This window comes from Nannobrachium achirus, assembly GCF_963921795.1.
Source record: "Nannobrachium achirus genome assembly, chromosome: 20".
NCBI classification, from domain to species: domain Eukaryota; kingdom Metazoa; phylum Chordata; class Actinopteri; order Myctophiformes; family Myctophidae; genus Nannobrachium; species Nannobrachium achirus.
The window spans coordinates 35,576,452-35,594,692 of NC_137827.1; the positions used below are offsets into that span (position 1 = coordinate 35,576,452).

The 18,241-nt window shown below is 44.1% G+C and overlaps 1 protein-coding gene across 1 annotated transcript; it reads left to right on the forward strand.

The window, feature by feature from the left end:
* Positions 1-6,961: 6,961 nt before the first annotated feature.
* hivep2b (HIVEP zinc finger 2b) lies at positions 6,962-14,445 on the forward strand (the record flags this gene model as incomplete). The annotated part of the gene is made up of 6 exons (XM_080750199.1): positions 6,962-10,852; positions 11,286-11,443; positions 12,228-12,403; positions 12,530-12,628; positions 12,869-13,665; positions 14,020-14,445. 6 exons carry the CDS (start codon positions 6,962-6,964, stop codon positions 14,443-14,445), a joined length of 5,547 nt encoding a protein of 1,848 aa, XP_080606325.1.
* Between the last annotated feature and the right edge of the window lie 3,796 nt (positions 14,446-18,241).

Genomic DNA, 18,241 nt, shown 5'->3' on the forward strand with positions numbered 1-18,241 from the left:
CAAATTGCAAAAGGAATGGTATTTCATATTTCATACTGCTGCCTACTGTATAGCCTGTATATTGACTATAACATGTACATTAGGACAACATGTGACATAGTCCTGTTTACACAATGCTGTACCCTCTGCCCCCCTCCAACTGTATATACAGGTATGTTCCCCTTTTTCTACTTTTTTTATTGAATTACTATTTTGATACTTGCTTAGGCAATGTACACGTATGTTTTCTCATGCCAAAAGCTCCTTTAAATTGAATTTGGTATAATTGACAAGAAAATGTTGAGAAAAATATTAAACATAGGTCTAACCTGGGGGGGTGGGGGGCTAAGTTAACCTATAGTCAGCCCCCACACGTCACACGTGCGTGCATACATGCATGTCATGTGCATGCAAATGTAGGAGCCAAACAAAAGCTTTGTTTACCGTTGGCCGACTATTAACACCTTTTGTCTTCACTAATGAGTGGGGAGGGGAGGCGCAAGCTGCAGTTTCTCTCAAAGCTAACATGCCATTGTTAGCTAACTTAGAAGACAAAACGAAAAAATAAATAAAATAAAAAAGAGAACTTTTTCTAAATCTTATCTGGGGGTGCTCCACTGGAAAACTGAGGGTGCTTAGCAGGACTGAGCACCCCCGTGGAACCGGGCCTGCTTCCAAGCCTTTTGCCTTCTTTATTAATTCATTAGCCACTACTATTGGGTAGTACGGAGTCTAATTTGTCACCTGAGATGGCGTGTCCACCACTAGAGAAGGGGCAGCGCTCTGTGTTGTGTCTGCACGCGCTGAAAGGTGGGAGGGAGGCACTCGTCGGAATAGTGCCACCGATATTGGTGACCGTGACGAATTATATGACCACAGAGGCCGCTGTTTTTCATGTCATGCTTTGCACTCACATTGTGCACAAAGGTGCGAGGATTTAAACTTAACTCACTGTTTCCTTGGCACTCATTTCAAGCAGTACATTAATAATGACCACAGGCACAGAATAAATAAATAAAAGGTTTATTATATACGATGTTGGTGGGATCCCAGAAAATGTTCCAAATAGCGACCTCTGGAGTGACATGATTTCAATAGGTAACCAATGTAGGTGTAACAACGCAAATGTTCCATGACGTGAAAATAGGGGGTTCGCAAGGGGTTGTCAAATTCATGCATTTTCACGACGTGGGCTACCATTATGTATTATGTGGGCTATCCCCAACCCAGGGACCTGCTTGTGAAAACTGTCGCCCCCCCCCCCCCAACAAAAAGGCACACATACAAAGGCATGTTATTTCCTTTTACATTTTAGTCAGTTCATAGGCTTTAGCTGTATAAATAATTCTACTAAACACATGGCTCACCTGTGTGAATAAGTGTGATCATGTCATGATCACATAAGCGAGTTAAACATGAATGATTTTTATTTATTTATGTCCACAATTTTGTATGTAGCTGCTGTAATCTGTGTGTGGACCTTTAGGTAGACCACTAGAATACAGAAACCATTACAGATATTGAATCGTTGCTATGGAAACACATAATCATGTCACATTTTCCAAGCAATGCAGTGAGAGTGGGATAGGCTTATGGATATGCAACAGACAAAAGAATGAATGAGTGACATGTCAAGTGGTGAGTAGAGAGGGCTTTACAGTTACAGGTTGTTGTCTGGGTTCATGATTATTAACATTTGTTATGATTAGACTCAGACTGGTCATTGATTGCTGACAGACACTACAGCCACCAGGGAGGAAAACCAGAATTCCTTCCTTTCATAAACATCCCTCTCTCTCCCTCTCTTTCTTACCCCCCTCTCGCCCCAACTATATTTAATACTAATATCATTAGAGGCCCTCATGAAAGTGCATATGTGGCATTCAATCACATGCAAATTTGTGGCGGATTTTAACTGGTCAGCAGAGCTGTGTGCCTCAGATAGTGGAAATGCCAAGCAGTGTGTGGAACATCCTAGGGGACAGACCATTATATTTATAGAGATGAAGCTGACTTGACCTTCACTGCACATTGAGTATCAGCCATTTTAGCACTGCTCCTACAAGATAGTGAATACAGCATAATGGACCTCAGCTGCAGTGCAGTTAGTTAGCTTCAACTTCATCTGTGTGGCTCTGATACAGGCTATAGCTAATAATAGCCTTTCTGCAATTCCATACTGTAAGGGGCGCAACGAGACACAGTGCCGGCCTGCATTCACTCCTTTTTGGCCTTTTCCCCCCCAGCACTTCAAAGTAAATGTACTGTGAAATTGTAGTTTTGATTCATAGGAACTTAAGACTTGCTATCTTGAAAGGTAGGGTGTTCAACTCTTTCAAGATGTTCTCTTGGACTCAATACAGGCATTTGTTACAGAAGTTGAGCAAGTAGTCCTTTATTATGCTCTGGGGTGGCTTTATGTTATAAACTGTCTTAAATATCCTCTACCTATAGTGGTGAGCATAGCTGGTGCAAACCCCTCATTCAAGGACTCCTATTCATAGATGTATCCAGCCAGTTGTTCTCACCTAATAGCACACACGGAAACTGAAGAGGCTGATCAAAGCAGGTCAAATATTTATAGTTGTGCAAATTGTATTGTGTTAAAAGGCCAAAGTTTCACACAAATGACAGTGGTGGATACCAGATAGCCGTCAATAACAGAATCAATACTATATTGATCATTGTTTGTATTTTGGCAAAGCCCTGGTTTGTGTCATGCTCATGGGCCACCTGCAAAATTGTGCAAATAATAAATGTTAGTTTTGTAGGTTTGCATGATGACCATTTTTCCTCTATTGCCTAATCTACAAATCAGATTGAATTTCTAAATAATGAAAGTGGTGGTTGGATTTTATCACCCACTACTGTTTTAGTCATATTTGCCCAGAATTCTCACACAGTTCTGGCATGGCAGCTTGTTGATCAGGAAGTATTTACTCTGAAGATGCTGTGGATTTGGTGCATTGATGTAAAGACTGCAATGGTACCAGCTGATACACTGTACAGCTCACCGAATGAAGCTTGCAGCTGCATGTAATCTGCAGCGCTGTCCTAATTTTGCCATCTTAATGACACTCATTATGACTCTCCATTCACAAAGCAAATGTCGCCTTGACAGAAAGAACCGGGTGCAGTTTAAACAGGCTCCAGATTACTGTAATTCAGGGAACACATTAAACAATTGCAGCACCCTGAAAACCTAACTTCTTCACAGCAATTGGCAATATGTACTGAACAAAATCTGCCTCAATTTTCTCTTTTTGCCAGGTTAGAATTATTTAAGTAGTGTCAGGTGCAAAGTCAATATGGATATGGGTACCTAAATATATTTTCCAGTTTTTACTCTGAGCTCACTGAGAATAATCCATAGGATGCTGATGACATGACAATGAATTTCTGAATCTCGACCCTTGAATTACATTTTGGCAGTCCTGGTGATACCTGGCTAGATATTTGCTTCGTGAAATCCAGCTCATCACTGTGTTTGTATGTGTTCATACTCTGGCAGCTGCTGCCGTGTTCCATGAAATACAGAGAGAGAGCAAGAGAGGGGGGAGGTAAAGAGTCCTTAAACGTTGGCTGTTGTGTAATCCCTCCCAGGGCCCCTTTGCTATTTTTGTGCCTGGGTCCGCACGTCACAGTTGGGTATTTTCTCTGGTGACTAGCTCGCATCAATAGATCTTCTAATGTACACCCAGTCAGCCAGCAGCTTCGTGATTGATGGGACTTTACCTTGCTAATTTATTTCATTATCATTTACCCAGACATGTGGAGAATGGAAAAATGGACTATGCAACATGAGGACTGTCACGTGTGACTGTCGCTATGGGACAGGGGACTTTACAAATGTCAGGTTTGTATGAGGATTATGTTTGATATCAGAATGTCAGCTGCCGTACAAGCAGAGGGTTGTTTCCCATGGATGTGTGTGTTCTACAGAATACTGAGCAGAATGTACAGTAAGCTGTCGGTTGATTCTGCATGCGATGTGGCGTTACAGTATCACAGGGGGCTTAGAACCCTCCAGGTTCTCTGAAGCAGTGTCATTCGCTCATGATATTTATGGATTTGTTGTCAGTGTAAGCCTTCATGCTTGTTCCCTTTAATGGCCATCTTAGCTCCTTATACTGTAATGCTGTGGCATAATGATGCTCATTTCCATAGCTCTGCATTTGTCTGGCTCATTGTCCGCCTGTATGTGTAAGGTGGTTAAGAAAGGGAGCATGCAAAATGTCCAAATGGATGTTGTCCTAAAGTCATTTGCCCATCCATGCCAGCGGTTCAACATGATATGCTCTGTAATGTGTCATTTAATTATTATCAATGGTCTGCCCGCTGTCTTCCAGAAACACACCTACTGCCACCCACCTGCCTCCTGTTGTGGCACGTCATTGCTGCTGTGTCATACATTTTTCTGTACAGGTTAACGTTTGTTACTAGGAGACCAGGAGATTGATAAATAAAAGGGTGCCTGTGGTTTATGGTTTCTATACACTAGTCTTGTCTGAGTGTTTCCGTTGAGTAGACTTGTCAATGTGACTTGGGTGAGGGTTGACTGTGTCGGCTATGCCCCCCCCCCCCTATCTTGCTTAGTTCAAAGGTATGCATTGTTTCTGAGGGTCTTATCTCCCTGTCACTCTGCGCCCATATTCCCCCTTTCCCTCCTCTCGTGGCTCGGTGAGGAGAGGATGGAAACTAAAGCAATGAGGTCAGACTGACCTTGAAAGGGAGCTCCCTCCCGGGCCTCTGAATTCTGTTACCCCTCGGGCCACCCCACACTTAGTTTACCTCAGTAAACCTCCCTGCTGGAACGTGGACTGTTCCGAGCCAAGGCAGCCCCCCCCCCCACCCCACACACACACCCCCCCTGCGCTTGATATGTGTTCCCTATTTTCCTCTGTATCCCCCCCCCCCCCCCCCCCCCCCCTCAGGAAGAAGCCCTCTCAAATCCATCTCACTGCATAGCTATTAAGTCATCTGTAAAAGAACCGAGGAGGCATTTTCCATTCGATTCAAATATGAACAGGGGGGATTATGGCGCTCGCGATGACTGCTTTTTAAATTTTAAATGCAGCTCTCTCGGCATCTTCTCAAGAGTCACCTTGAATGGAGCGTATCCACTGGTTTATGCCTGAGGAGTGCACGCTGCACGGGCAGTGTTGTAACAAAGAATGAGAGGGATAGAGAGAGAGAGAGAGAGAGAGAGAGAAATAGAAAGCGAGAGTCGGAGGATGTCCTAATTAAGGGGAACTCAGAGGGTTTGAACCAGATAATCTTACATAACCTCGTTAGGGAGGACGCAGCCTTTGATACTGAGAAGATGGAAATGACGTGCCCTCAGAGAGCCAGCCTCATGGTATGGAGCTAAAGTGTAATGCCACACCGATTCACAGTAGCCATGGGGGCGAAGCGTGTAGTATTTCTATGTGCAAGTTCTGGACATGAGCATGTGGCCCTGTGGAGATCAGCTGATGGAGCTTGGCACTAATCCTGCCAGGACGTTGGGTTTGTTTCCTGTTGGGGACACCCATACTACAAATGTATACACTGCATGGTACCGTAAGGTGCCAGGGATAGAAGTGACATTATATTCTAGAAGATGGATGAGCATGTAATGTTATATCGTGATTTTGTTTTATTATGGGGGGCTCTAATAATGCTGGTTCCTTGATAGTGACAGGGAAATCATCAAGTTTTCAATTCATTCAAGTGTTACTTATCTAAACCTGCTGCATGCACACACAAACTAACACCTAACCGGTATGCATTGGAATTAACATCTAGATTACTGTACATTCACATGCTCAGAGATTTGTAATTATTTAGTGTAGTATAGTTTTATACTATTATTATTATATTGTATGCTGCATTCTATCATTGTACCATCATTATTCATCACATTGTGTTATTGCACAGTAGTTAGCAAACACTGTGTTTAACAAGGTAGGTAGTACAATCTTACATTTTAATATGCACACTGCCAAATAATTGCTTTCCAGCCCCTGCTGCACGTGGCTCCACTGTCATTGTTGGCAGTCAGGGTTTTGTATTTTGTTTTTCAATACTGGTAATTGCAAGCACACCAAATTACTTCTTGAAAAGGTAGATCCAGGTATGATTTCCAGGACACAGTGACAAAATGTTAACTACGGGCTAATTGTCCTTGTTTGCAGATGTCACTAAAATAAGAATTTAAAATCAGGATATAAAACTGAAATTAAGAAATGAATTAAGAAAGTCATGCTGAACAATCACTTATGTCGACTGTTAATGAACTCTTTGCGAGATGCAGTATACATGTAATGTATACTGTAACCATACCAAAAAGTAGTTCATTGTGAATCTCTGTGGTGGACATGGATTAGATTCCTATCAGACTCTTGTCAGCTCTAGAATATCATTACACACACACACACAAAACAAACATATACATATACACATTACACAAAGACATCCACAAGTACATAAGCGTGCACACACATACGCACGCACGCACGCACGCACACACAGTTGTGGCTCCAGCAAATGTAGGGCATCTGCCAGGGGTAGGATGAGGTACTGTAGGTATTTTAGAGGCTGGTAAAGAGACTGATTTTTCCATTCCTGCTGTGAACAGTGCTCATTATGAATTTTATACTCACATTTTATTAGGAGGCCTTTTGGGCCTTAAATAGGCCTCGCTTTCAAGGAGTAGATTTACACTCATATTCAAGTGGAATTGTTGATGTTTGAATATTTTTCTCATGTTCCTCATGTTTGGTTAATTTTGTAGAATGCATGGAGCTACGTATATAAAAAGTGCATATTTGGTGTCACAATTAGATGTTTGATTCCACTAATTTCTCATTTCTGTCTCCCTTGTGATTTCTTTCAGATGACCCTTCCCTGCAATCAATTTACATGAATGATAATATTACTAAGGTTACATAACAGATATAGTCCTTGAAAAATCAATCCCAAAGAAAGTGACATTGGATTCATGGAGTCACTTGAAACTACTGCAGAGGTGAAATGCTCCACGGGAGGTCAGAACACAAATGTTGGACAAAAGATGTGCACATCGGAGCCGACGGCTGCACCAACTAAGAGCAGACCATCGGTGGATTTGGAGGGCAAGGGGTGGCACCGACAACCACAAGGAGGTCAGAGCAGAAACACGTGTGGTTCGGCAGAAATGTCTGACTCAGGGAAATCACGGCAATTAGAGGATCAGCACTCCCATCACCACGCCGCAAGCCATCAGGAGTACGAGCTCTCCTCGTATCCACCGCAGGGGGGGAAGCCATTCGGCAGACAGAAGGCTGTAGGTCACTTAGTTTGCGCACAATCCCCAGACAGCTGTGGCCCTGCTCCTCACAGGAAGTCCCCCAGTTTACCAGAGGCCCTCCAACAGTGTTCCCATTCAGGGCTGGATCAGCTATCTGAGAATGTGTGTAAGATGGAACAGAAACCACAAAAACCTGGGAAGTATGTTTGTGATTATTGTGGAAGGGCATGTGCCAAGCCCAGTGTGCTCAAGAAACATATTCGCTCCCACACCGGGGAACGACCCTATCCTTGTGTCCCTTGCGGATTCTCTTTTAAAACCAAGAGTAATTTGTACAAACACAGAAAATCCCATGCTCACTCGGTCAAGGCCGGAACTGTGCCATTCTCAGAACTTGGTTCTTACAATGCCAATACGGAACAGGGGTCTTTTGAAGGAGAGGGCGAGTACTCCGATGCGGAGCAGAGTACAGACACAGACGAGGACACTCTCAATGACCCGTTGCTGCTGTGTGACTCTCCAGTGGAGGGATCAGATAGCACTGCTGTAAAAGTACTAAATCTCATTGCTCAGAAAAAGGGAGTCACGTCGATGGCGGCTCCGGATGGTTCATCCCAGCTCCAAGAAATCAATGCACCTCCTCCTGCCGTTCCTCAGGCTAGCCATGCAATCCAATCCTGCACCATCAAACAGAGGCTCGCACTCCGGCTCTCTGAAAAGAGAAGCGGAGACTCTGACCAAAACCTCTCCCTCCCCAGCCAGTCCAGCAAGGGCAGCACAGACTCTGGCTACTTCTCACGCTCTGAGAGTGCCGAGCATCAGACTGGCCCATCCAACACAAATGCCAAGTCCTACCAAGAAATCATGTTTGGGAAGTGCTACAAGCCCAGCCCAAAGCAAATGACTGATTTTGTAACTTGCAGCGAGGACTCAAGCGATTACACAGGGAAGCGTGCAGAGAAAGGCGTCTCCCGTGTCTTCACGCAGGAGAAAGATACTGTAGAATCCATCAAAATAAACACTAAGTCGCTCACTAGGGAGGAGATGAAGGAACCGCTGTTAGACAGTGGCTCCGACACGGGGCCACTGATCAGGAGCAACTCAATGCCAACGTCCTCGGCAGGCTCTCTCAGCATGCCACAGGGCCTCAGGGGCAGCCACTCCTTCGATGAGCGATCAACTACCGGAGGCATGAGAAGACTCAGGAGACAGGCCGCTTTCGAACACTCTGCGCATGACGGGCATACAGAGTCTGACAGTCACAGAAAGACACCTGAGAACAGCAGTGCCCTTTCACCACCAGGATCAGAGATGGAAAGTTACTCCATCACTTCGTCTACCAACACAAACCATCAAAAACACGCGATGGAACTGGCAACACGCAAGCGTCGGAAAGAGAAGAGGGAAGAGGAGGATTTGACGGGTCGGTATGAGGGACATCTTGAACAGTGTGAGGAAATGTTTGACCCGTCAAAGGACTATGATCCAAAAGTTAGTGAAGGTGTTCTTGGTCTTATGGCGTTAGGGTATTGCCACTCTCAAAGTATGCATGGGCAGCCGGACAGATGTGACATGGACATATCCGTCTGCCCTGAAATCTCTGGCCGCAAACATTTGGGGAATGTAATTTCTGTCATCCAACACACAAACTCATTAAACCGTTCACAATCTGAACAGGCCGAATCTTACAAGTATCATGGGCAGAGGCAAGCAAACCTTTCATCTTATCATTCTTTGGAGCAGGCTGAATCATACGAGATTGAAAGAAATGACAGTAGACTAAACCTGTCGTTTCAAATCACCCCCAAGCTAGTGAGGCAATCTAACATACAGGTCCCAGAGATTAGGGTCACAGTTGAGCCTGACAGTCCAGAAAAGACACCAGAGGTGCAGATGAAGGAGCCAGAGCGGCACGTGGAGGAGTTTCAGTGGCCTCAAAGGAGCGAAACGTTATCACAGCTCCCCCCTGAAAAGCTGCCCCCAAAGAAGAAGCGGCTACGCTTGGCTGACATAGAGCTCTCCTCTGGCGAGTCTAGCTTTGAGTCTGCCTGCACCAGCCTCTCCCGCAGCCCCAGTCAAGACAGCAACCTATCTTACTACTCCACCTTCTCCTTTGACAGGGAGGAGAGCTTCAAGTCAGTGTCTCCTGCCAGGCAGGATGAATTTGGCAAACCACTGGAGCTCCTGGCCGTGCCGGGAAGCGGGCACTCCCTCTCTGTGCTCCACCATCGTCAACAACATGAAATGAGACGCTCCTCCTCGGAGCAGGCGCCTTGCAACTTGCGCAAGGAGTTCCCAGAGGTACGCAGCATATCATTTGACTACGGCAGTCTCTCTCCAACATCCAAAGTTAGACACGCAGAGCTCAGCACTGGCCACTCTGCTATGAAGGAAATTAGGAGGGGTAACTTGGTGCGTCAGGAGTCATTGAATATGGACACTGAATGGATGCAAGCCCCCCCACAAATGTTTCCCCAGTACCTCAGCAACACCCTTGCATTCACTCCAAGTGGGGTGCTGCCACAGACTTTGCCAATATTTGCCACGGGAAACACATGCCCCCAGCAGTCACACCCTAGTCTGTTTGTTCCTGTTAGAATTCAGACTTACGTGCCATCCTACGGTAGCATTACATACACTACAGTATCACAGATTATAGACAATCAGTATGATGGCCTTAGCCCCACCCCCACCACAGCCACATCTCAGAACCAACTCTCGCACTTGTCTGCAAGTCTTGATCCAGCAAATGTTCTAGGTCATACAAGGGCACTTACAACGCACACTCTCAACATTGAGGCCCTCGATTTGTCATCGACTAAGCTCAAGACAGGCATTCCTCTGTCTCTGACCTCTAGAACTATCTCAACCACCAATGCCTCCAGTGGTGGGGCTAACAAGCGGATGCTGTCACCCGCCAGCAGCCTGGATATTTTCATGGAGGTCAAACAGCAAAAACTTGTGAAAGAGGAAAAAATGTTTGGTCAGATCGTAGAGGAGTTGAGTGCAGTGGAGTTGGGAAAATGTAATTTGACCGACGACAAAGGCCACAGGTCAGAGCCACTGCGTAGTACGTCCACACCTCACGCTCAGGATGTCTCACAAATAGGCAAATTTATCCCGCTGCTGCAAAAAGCTACAGAAGCCACTGATGGTGCTGATTCAGCCATGGAAAGTACCTCCCTGGAACCCAGCTCACCACCGTACTCCATGATGTCAGTCAGCAAAGCGAAAGATGTTGGCACGGACAAAAAGGCACAGCTGGTTACCAGTCAAGTTGCCCTGATCTCAGACACAGAGCATTCAAGAGTGTTATCTCAGTTTCCAAGTCTCCGCACGACAACAGGTGTGAGCTGGTGCTATCTCAACTACACCAAGCCAAGCTGCTCTCACAGCAGCACCCCTTTCTTCTCCGTGTACGCCACCTGGTGTGTGAGTTCACACAACCCAAACCCCCCTGACTTGAGCACCGGTGCCGTCTTGGCTCTCCTGCGATCTAAACAGAGGGGTGACAAGGTGATCTACACTGTAGCAACCATGTGTCCGCCTGGAACAGGCAAATTGGTCTCCTCCTTAATCTTATGGAGGCAGAAGATGGAACAGGTGAGAATATGATCCTCTGTTTAGATCATTTATAATGCAAAGTGCTGCTGACAGTCATCCTTTGTTTATGATTTATAGTGCATATCCCTGCTGTCCCTTGCTGCTGACTTCATATAACATATTTTAGAATGACAAAATGTAAAAAAAAAAAAAAAAACTTTAAACTTGAGTTTCAGTTCAAAGTACTTCAAAGGCCAGAGGGGCTACGTATATAACGGCTTTACACCTAAATGATCATGTAGGTCTTAATTTTAGATGCTGTACACATGGGAGTCACAACGATTTCCACGACAGCATCAATATGGGTGTTTGCAATGGGCACCATGCAACCACATGTATAACATAGAGCCTCTTTAGAGCATCGCATTACATTGCGTCGATATCCTGTGTGCTTAAACTGCGTGTTGACAGAGTGTTTGCTCATCTGATTCAGCTGCAGAGGAAACCGGAGCTCAAAGAGGTGGACATCACCTATGGAAAGAAGACGAAGGACATCGGCTCCAGAGGGAAAAGTGCCAAAGAGGAATGGAAAGACAGGGAGGCAGCCACCACCCAGGCAGTGCCAACACGCATTAAGATCTTTGAGGGAGGGTCAGTGCACTTATTTACCATAATAACTTTCAAGTGGCGTAAAGCTACTTAACTCAAATAGTTTACACAAATAGGCAATTTGTTGAAAAGGCTGAGTAAAATATAAAGCCATTTACAACACAAACTGTGCAAATGGATATTAAAATCTTTGAAAGGGGCTCATTCCATTTCATCCTTTTGGATAATATTTGTAATATGTGGAAAAATTGCTACAGTACGTATGTTTATAATAATACTAATTTGCTAATATGATATCTATAGAATCTATTCTTGAAGATGACTTTTAAATTAATCTTGAAGGTGGTCTTATACTAAGTATGTTTAAAGGAGGACTTCACCATTTATCAACCTATCTTCATATAATTGGTCTTCACTAAAAAATTGCTTTTTTTTTTTCCTCAGGAGGGTTGTGGGCAGGTCAGAAGCCCATCGTCTTGTGACATCATCGATTGGGAATCCAAGCGAATAGAAAATGCAGGCTTTCTACTCTTCTAAAAAGTTGCAATGTTAAAGTGGAAGCCATTGTTCTTGCGATAATAAAAATAAAAATATTTTTTTCAAAAATATTGATTATTATTTATTTTTTTTGGGAAAATGATGATGTCACAAGACGATGGATTTCAACTTCCCACAGCTCTCCTAAGAGACTAGGACCGAGTAGAAAAGAATTGTGCAATTTTATTATGAACATTAGTGAGGACCTATTATATGAAGATGGGTTGAAAAGTGGCAAAGTCCTCCTTTAAATGAACAGATACATTAACAGATTGTTCCCACCTCTCAGGTACAAGTCCAATGAGGACTACGTATATGTCAGAGGTCGAGGTCGGGGGAAGTACATTTGTGAGGAGTGTGGAATCCGCTGTAAGAAGCCCAGCATGCTGAAAAAACACATCCGAACCCACACAGATGTGAGGCCCTACATCTGCAGGGTCTGCAACTTTGCTTTTAAAACTAAAGGTGAGCCTTTTACCATGAAACAAATGAGCAGAAATTAGGCTATGGATCATTTAAATTATGTGTCATTACATTTGAGACTTGAAATAATAGTAAATCAGCAATAAAGTATACTTTGTCCATCTGCAGGAAACCTGACCAAACATATGAAGTCAAAAGCGCACATGAAGAAATGTCTTGAGCTGGGTGTGTCTGTCACAGTAGATGACACTGAGATTCAAGAACATGGTGAGATACTGATCTGCATTCTGCGTGAGATGATGGAATGTTTTACATTAGTATTTAATTAAGGATCCCAATGAGCCTCAGATTTATAACTATTCTAACTACTAAACTATCACTGACGATTTTACTGAACACGTATTGCACATCGCTAAAATTAATTCCAATAAACACATAGATATTTAAAAACATAACTAAATCTGAGAAAATGACATGCATTTATCTTTCATTTTCTTAACATCAAAGTGGACGAGTCCAAGACTGGCCTGCCTGGCACAACTAAACACCAGTTCTCCGATGCTGAAGACTCTGAGGGCATGGATGAGGACATCGATGAAATTGACGAAGACGAGGACGAGGATGACGACTACGATGGCGACTCCACTCCCAAACTCCGTTCCAGAAGCACGAGCCCCCAACCTTGTGGTGTCACTTCCCTGTCGGTCACAGCCACAGCTGCCATCCATGGCTGCTCCCTCAGCTCTCTGCCCGGTGCTGAGATTCGCCACCAGGCAGCGTCTGGCAGGAGGACTGGGACAGTAATCGACCGCAGGGCTGTCCTTGGCATGGCTGACCCAGAGCAGAGAGAGAGGTCCGTGGACGAGGACTCCCTGACGATGCTGTCTCCTGACCAAGGATGTTTCCTGTTTGATCCTTACTCCTCTTGTCTTCTCTCCCCTGGCTGGGAGTCCCCCCTTAGGGAGCCCTCACCTTCGCGGCTGCGCTACCCTTCCCCAAGGAGGGAGCTGTCCCCTCGAGGTCGCTCCTCTCTGAGATGGGACACCTCCCCGCTGAGGCCCAGCTCCCCCAACTTCATACCCATTCAGCACCTGTCCCCCGGGTCCATTGAAAGACCCCTGTCACCTGGAACAGCAGAGCTGGCTGGGAAGCGTGAGCCATCAGCTAGAGGCAGGCAAAGGGTGGTGCTCAGGGCTGTGTCACCTCGCAGGGGCTCACACCAGCACAGAGGCACTGGCGATAAAGCCAGACAGCATGCAAAGATTGACCTGCCGCAACAGCAAGGAGCCTTCGAAATGGAATTGGTATGCATTGAGATAAATTTACTGTACCTTATTCTACTTAATTAGCAATGGTTATTATTATTCCCATGAAAATATGAAATTGAACATTTTGTGCATGCACAATTACACAGGTTTATTTTGTCACTGACTTTTCTACATTTGTTTGTCTCATTTACAATTTTACCATAATAAATTATAAAGTCATATAAGTCAATACAAAGAAATAGGAAGGCAATTTATTACTACACAGAAAATTTAATATATAAAAATATGTATAATACAGAACTGAAATATTCCATCTTTCATACAAGGAATCAGCTTGGAGACGTTATAACCGTAAAAAGCATTCTAATGTCTGCCAATGTGTTGCTTTAGGATCAAAGGAGCAGCTTGGCCCTCTCTTCGCCCGTCGCTGCCAGCCCTCATCACCAGAACCTCCTCAGCCACCTCCCACTCCACTCTCAGCAGCCAGCGCGGAGCTTACTCCCCATGGTTCCCATCGGAGGCGTCCAGATGTTGCACTCCCCGCCTCTCTCCAGCGCCGATGTCACCCCACCTTACTCAGCACTGAGCCCCGAGAGCACCGAGAGCCAGCGCTCCAGCAGCAGTGTGGAGATAGCCGAGGAGGAGGGGAGGGGAGGGCACGGGCATGACCCACCGCCTGCCCACCAGGCGCCAGCTCAGGATGCTCAGGCCAAAAGCCCCGAGCCCCTCGGCAGGGACACCAAGCAGGAGGTGAACGTCCACACCTGCATGACAGCCATCGCCTCCCTGAGGATCACCACAGAGGACCCTCACTAGGAGGGGATATCCTTTTCTCCCCTGCTTTTCTCATTCTCTCTAGCTCTCTTTTCTCTTGAGAGAGAGAGACCCAGGAACAGATAGGACAGACCCCAGAGCGCAGTCCTTTCTGCAACCTTACCATCACCAACCCAACTGGCACATAACCTCAACCTTATCCCATTATAAGCACTCTAATAACACGTCCTCTGGTCAGCATTGTGTGTGTGTGTGTGTGTGTGTGTGTGTGTGTGTGTGTGTGTGTGTGTGTGCGTGCGTGCGCGTGCGTGCGTGTGTGCGTGCGTGCGTCTGACATACAGACAGCTGATGTTCAGTGTGAGTATCGATCAAACTTTCACAACAAAGGAGCGACCCATCCTGTCCAATGGGGCTCCCCTCCACTAAAACTCTTTGAAATGATTGGATGAGAAGCAAGATGGTAACAGGGTGGAAAATAGTTACCAATGGGTGCAGGTGCAATATGGAAAGTTATAATGCTAATATGCCTTTGTTTGACCTAGTAGTTTGCGTACAATTGCACATAAATATATTTATGGATTCTGTAAAAATAATCCCAATGTATACTCCCTTCTTAGACGCATACGAAACAGTGTATTTTACGTGTATTTGAAAATAGACTGTTGTTTAATGTAATCATATCGAGGTGTGATACTGTAGTGCAGTAAAATGAAGAGTTAACTATAAGGGAAAAGTATGTGTATTATAAAACAGTCTGACCAAATGTTGAGTAGACTCGCTTTCTTGTGCAGTTTGGTGCTTCTGATCGAGCAGCAACGGTCTGTGCCTTTACTTTGCTTTAAATCATTTTGTTTTTCTAAAAGCTTGTTGAATAAGGAAAGATGTCATGGTACTTCATACAGAAGGACTGTTAAGATGTGGAGAGCGTCATTTGTCAGAGGGTTTGCTATAAAGCGCATATAGCTTTTTATCTGTTTGACCAGATTTGGCTGATAGAAGCAGCTTGATTACATACAAAAAAAACTAAACAAAAAATTAAGAAAAACAAAACAATCTTAAGATGTTTCTTATGTTGCATTTGTTTCTTAATGTTGTGGTTTTTATCTCGATAAAATGCATGGGATTTGCTATTGCACAAAAAATAGAGGAAGTTAATATGTAATTATGTATACTGTAAGATGTATTTATATATTAGAACGTAAGCACTTATTGATACCAGTTAATATTTGACTACTATTTATAAATGGTATATCTGTACTTATGCAGCAGTGATGCAGTTATGCAGTGAGCCACGCTGGCATTGCTTTTGATCTCCTGTCTTTGCTTTTCATTGAAGACAGCCTTTTTGTTGTTGTAACTTATACAGATGACCATAAGCATGTTTTATGAGTTTTTACATTGCACTTTCATCCTTTCATCTTTAACAACTAACTGACTTGGTCGGTAGGTGGTGAGGAGAAAATCACATTGTGTTATATTGTGAGTTGAAACATTCCAGTTAATTTTTCTTTTCAACAGTTACAAGTTTCCCACTGTGTGAAACGTGTTGCACACAAAATTCAAGGGGCTATGATTATCAGTCGGTAGAACCTTTTAATGTATTTCAAGTGTAACAGGAGAAATCATTATCACTTACTGTAAGTAATACTTAAGTATCAAAGTTTAAGAGCGTGGGTTTGTCAACTATTACTATGCTTCTGCTCAAAATGTAACTAATCATTCACCAAATGCATTATTTCTCCTCTGTATATATACTATATACATGTGTATTTTTATGATTTGAACTATTTTTGCAGTGTTGAATTCTGATAACTTTTTATGTGGGTTGTTTATATCTCTTTGAGAGGTAAAATGTCTGCAATTGACGTGTAATTGAGCTTTCATGAAGGAGGAAAGGGCACAGTGTTGAATGGTAACACCTCGTGTCTCATCTTTTTCTTTTCTTTTTTAAGATACGTTTATTTACGCCTTCAAGTGGGTACGACACCAGTTTGAATGGATTTTGAAATCAGAAAACACTTTGTTCACTCATGTTTACATACTAAAGAAAAAAATTGCAGGTGCACTGCTTTTGTTTCCTTTTTATAAGGATGTATGTACTGTAGCTATCATTTTATAGTTATGTGTACATTTTATTTGTTGTATTGACAATACAGAGTGCTGATGAAAATGTGAAAGGGAAAGTGAAGCCTTTTATTTGCTTTTGCATCTGTATTCAGATTGTGTTGTTGTTTTTATTGTGTATTCATATTTACTGAATTGCATTGTGCCTCTCATGTCTTTGGAAATTCCCTGTTAATGCAGAGGAAAAATCATTCATCTCTCAGCTAAGAGTTTTGAGGATAAAGCATCGGTAGCCAAGCCAATCCCTTGTTTTAGCTATTTGCATTGAAACTGGATCGTCATGATGGAGTGCCTCTTTTATGCTATGAGGAATTTATTGTTTGGTGCTCTACTTTTTAAGATTAAATTCAAAAAGCGTTTTAAAAGAATATACTTCTAACCCAAGAATGTGTGTTGCAGCTTATTTCATGTCCTTTCCCTCCCTTCCATGTGTTTCTTTGCTCTCTCTGCTATTGGGATTACTCCCTACAGTACCTCTCTCCTTGCATAATTCACAATTGTTTAAATTAGAGCATGCCTGGAAGGGTTTTCAGATGCAATCATTCATATTTTGCCCCTGGGTAAGACTCTTCGGAATTACGTTTTCAAGAAATTCTGAGACCACTGACATCCTCTGGTGAAAAAGCATTACTACAGTCATAACATGGTACAATAAAATAAATGGTCCCTTCCAAAAACATCACCTTGTGAATAATGTTGAACTATTTCAGGGCTTCTTTGTCTCAGCCAACTCAATGTACGTTGACACATAATAGCCATTGCATATTGACCAGTAAGACTCCCTAATCGGGAGATAAGCGACCGTAGGTGGCTTATCTCCACAAATAGGGCAAAAATGTGTTTTTCCCAAATCTTCCTGATCCATGTTGATGACATGAGTGTAGACATGCTGTGTAGTGATATTCGTGATTTTAGGGCAAAAACTGTAGGAGCAGTGTCCAAAAATGTGTTTTAAAAATCGGCCTGAAGGTGGCGCTAGAATAGGGCCATGTGAGAAATGAGGGGTGGGGTCTCCGCGTTGCCTTGGCGGACGAATAGGTACCGGCCCCGGCTCTCCCGGACGCTCCTAGCCCGAGTTACGGCATTTTATGTGCGCTGCAGTGGCAGGGGGTCCTCCACTGGGGGCGCCACCACTTTTGCATCCGTTCTGGAGCACCAGGAGTCGGTGGTCCCCGGGAATTCCCCGTGAGCAGCCCCGTTGGGGTGGTCATTTGGTCATTTTTGCACATTTGGTCCTTTTTTACACCTGGGGGTCCCTGGGGCTGCGGGGGTCCTTGGAGGTTGTAGTTTGGCAGGCAAGGAGTGTGTGTGTAAAATCTGGCATGGATCGGGTCAACGGGTGCGGAGATATAAGCAGGGAAAAAGTGTGACGTGTGACGTGTGAGCACATTTGGTCATTTTTTACATCTGAGCAGGGCAAAAGTGTGACTGACTCACTGACTGACTCACTGACCCACGGACAGCCGGTGGAGGTTTTGGTAGTAAATGCGACCTACGGTCGCAACAATTACAAACAAGCAACTACTATAAGCCAGTAGTTTTCAAATTGGGTCCAGGGACCCTCTGTGTTACTTGAGTGGGTTCCTTATGATATAAAAATGATGTTTACAGGTCCATTTGGTTCCATTTGTACACTCTCAGAGTTATGGGGGTCCGTGAAATGTGTGCAATACACTGTAAGCAAGGAGGGGGCTTTAATCCTTATCATATAGCA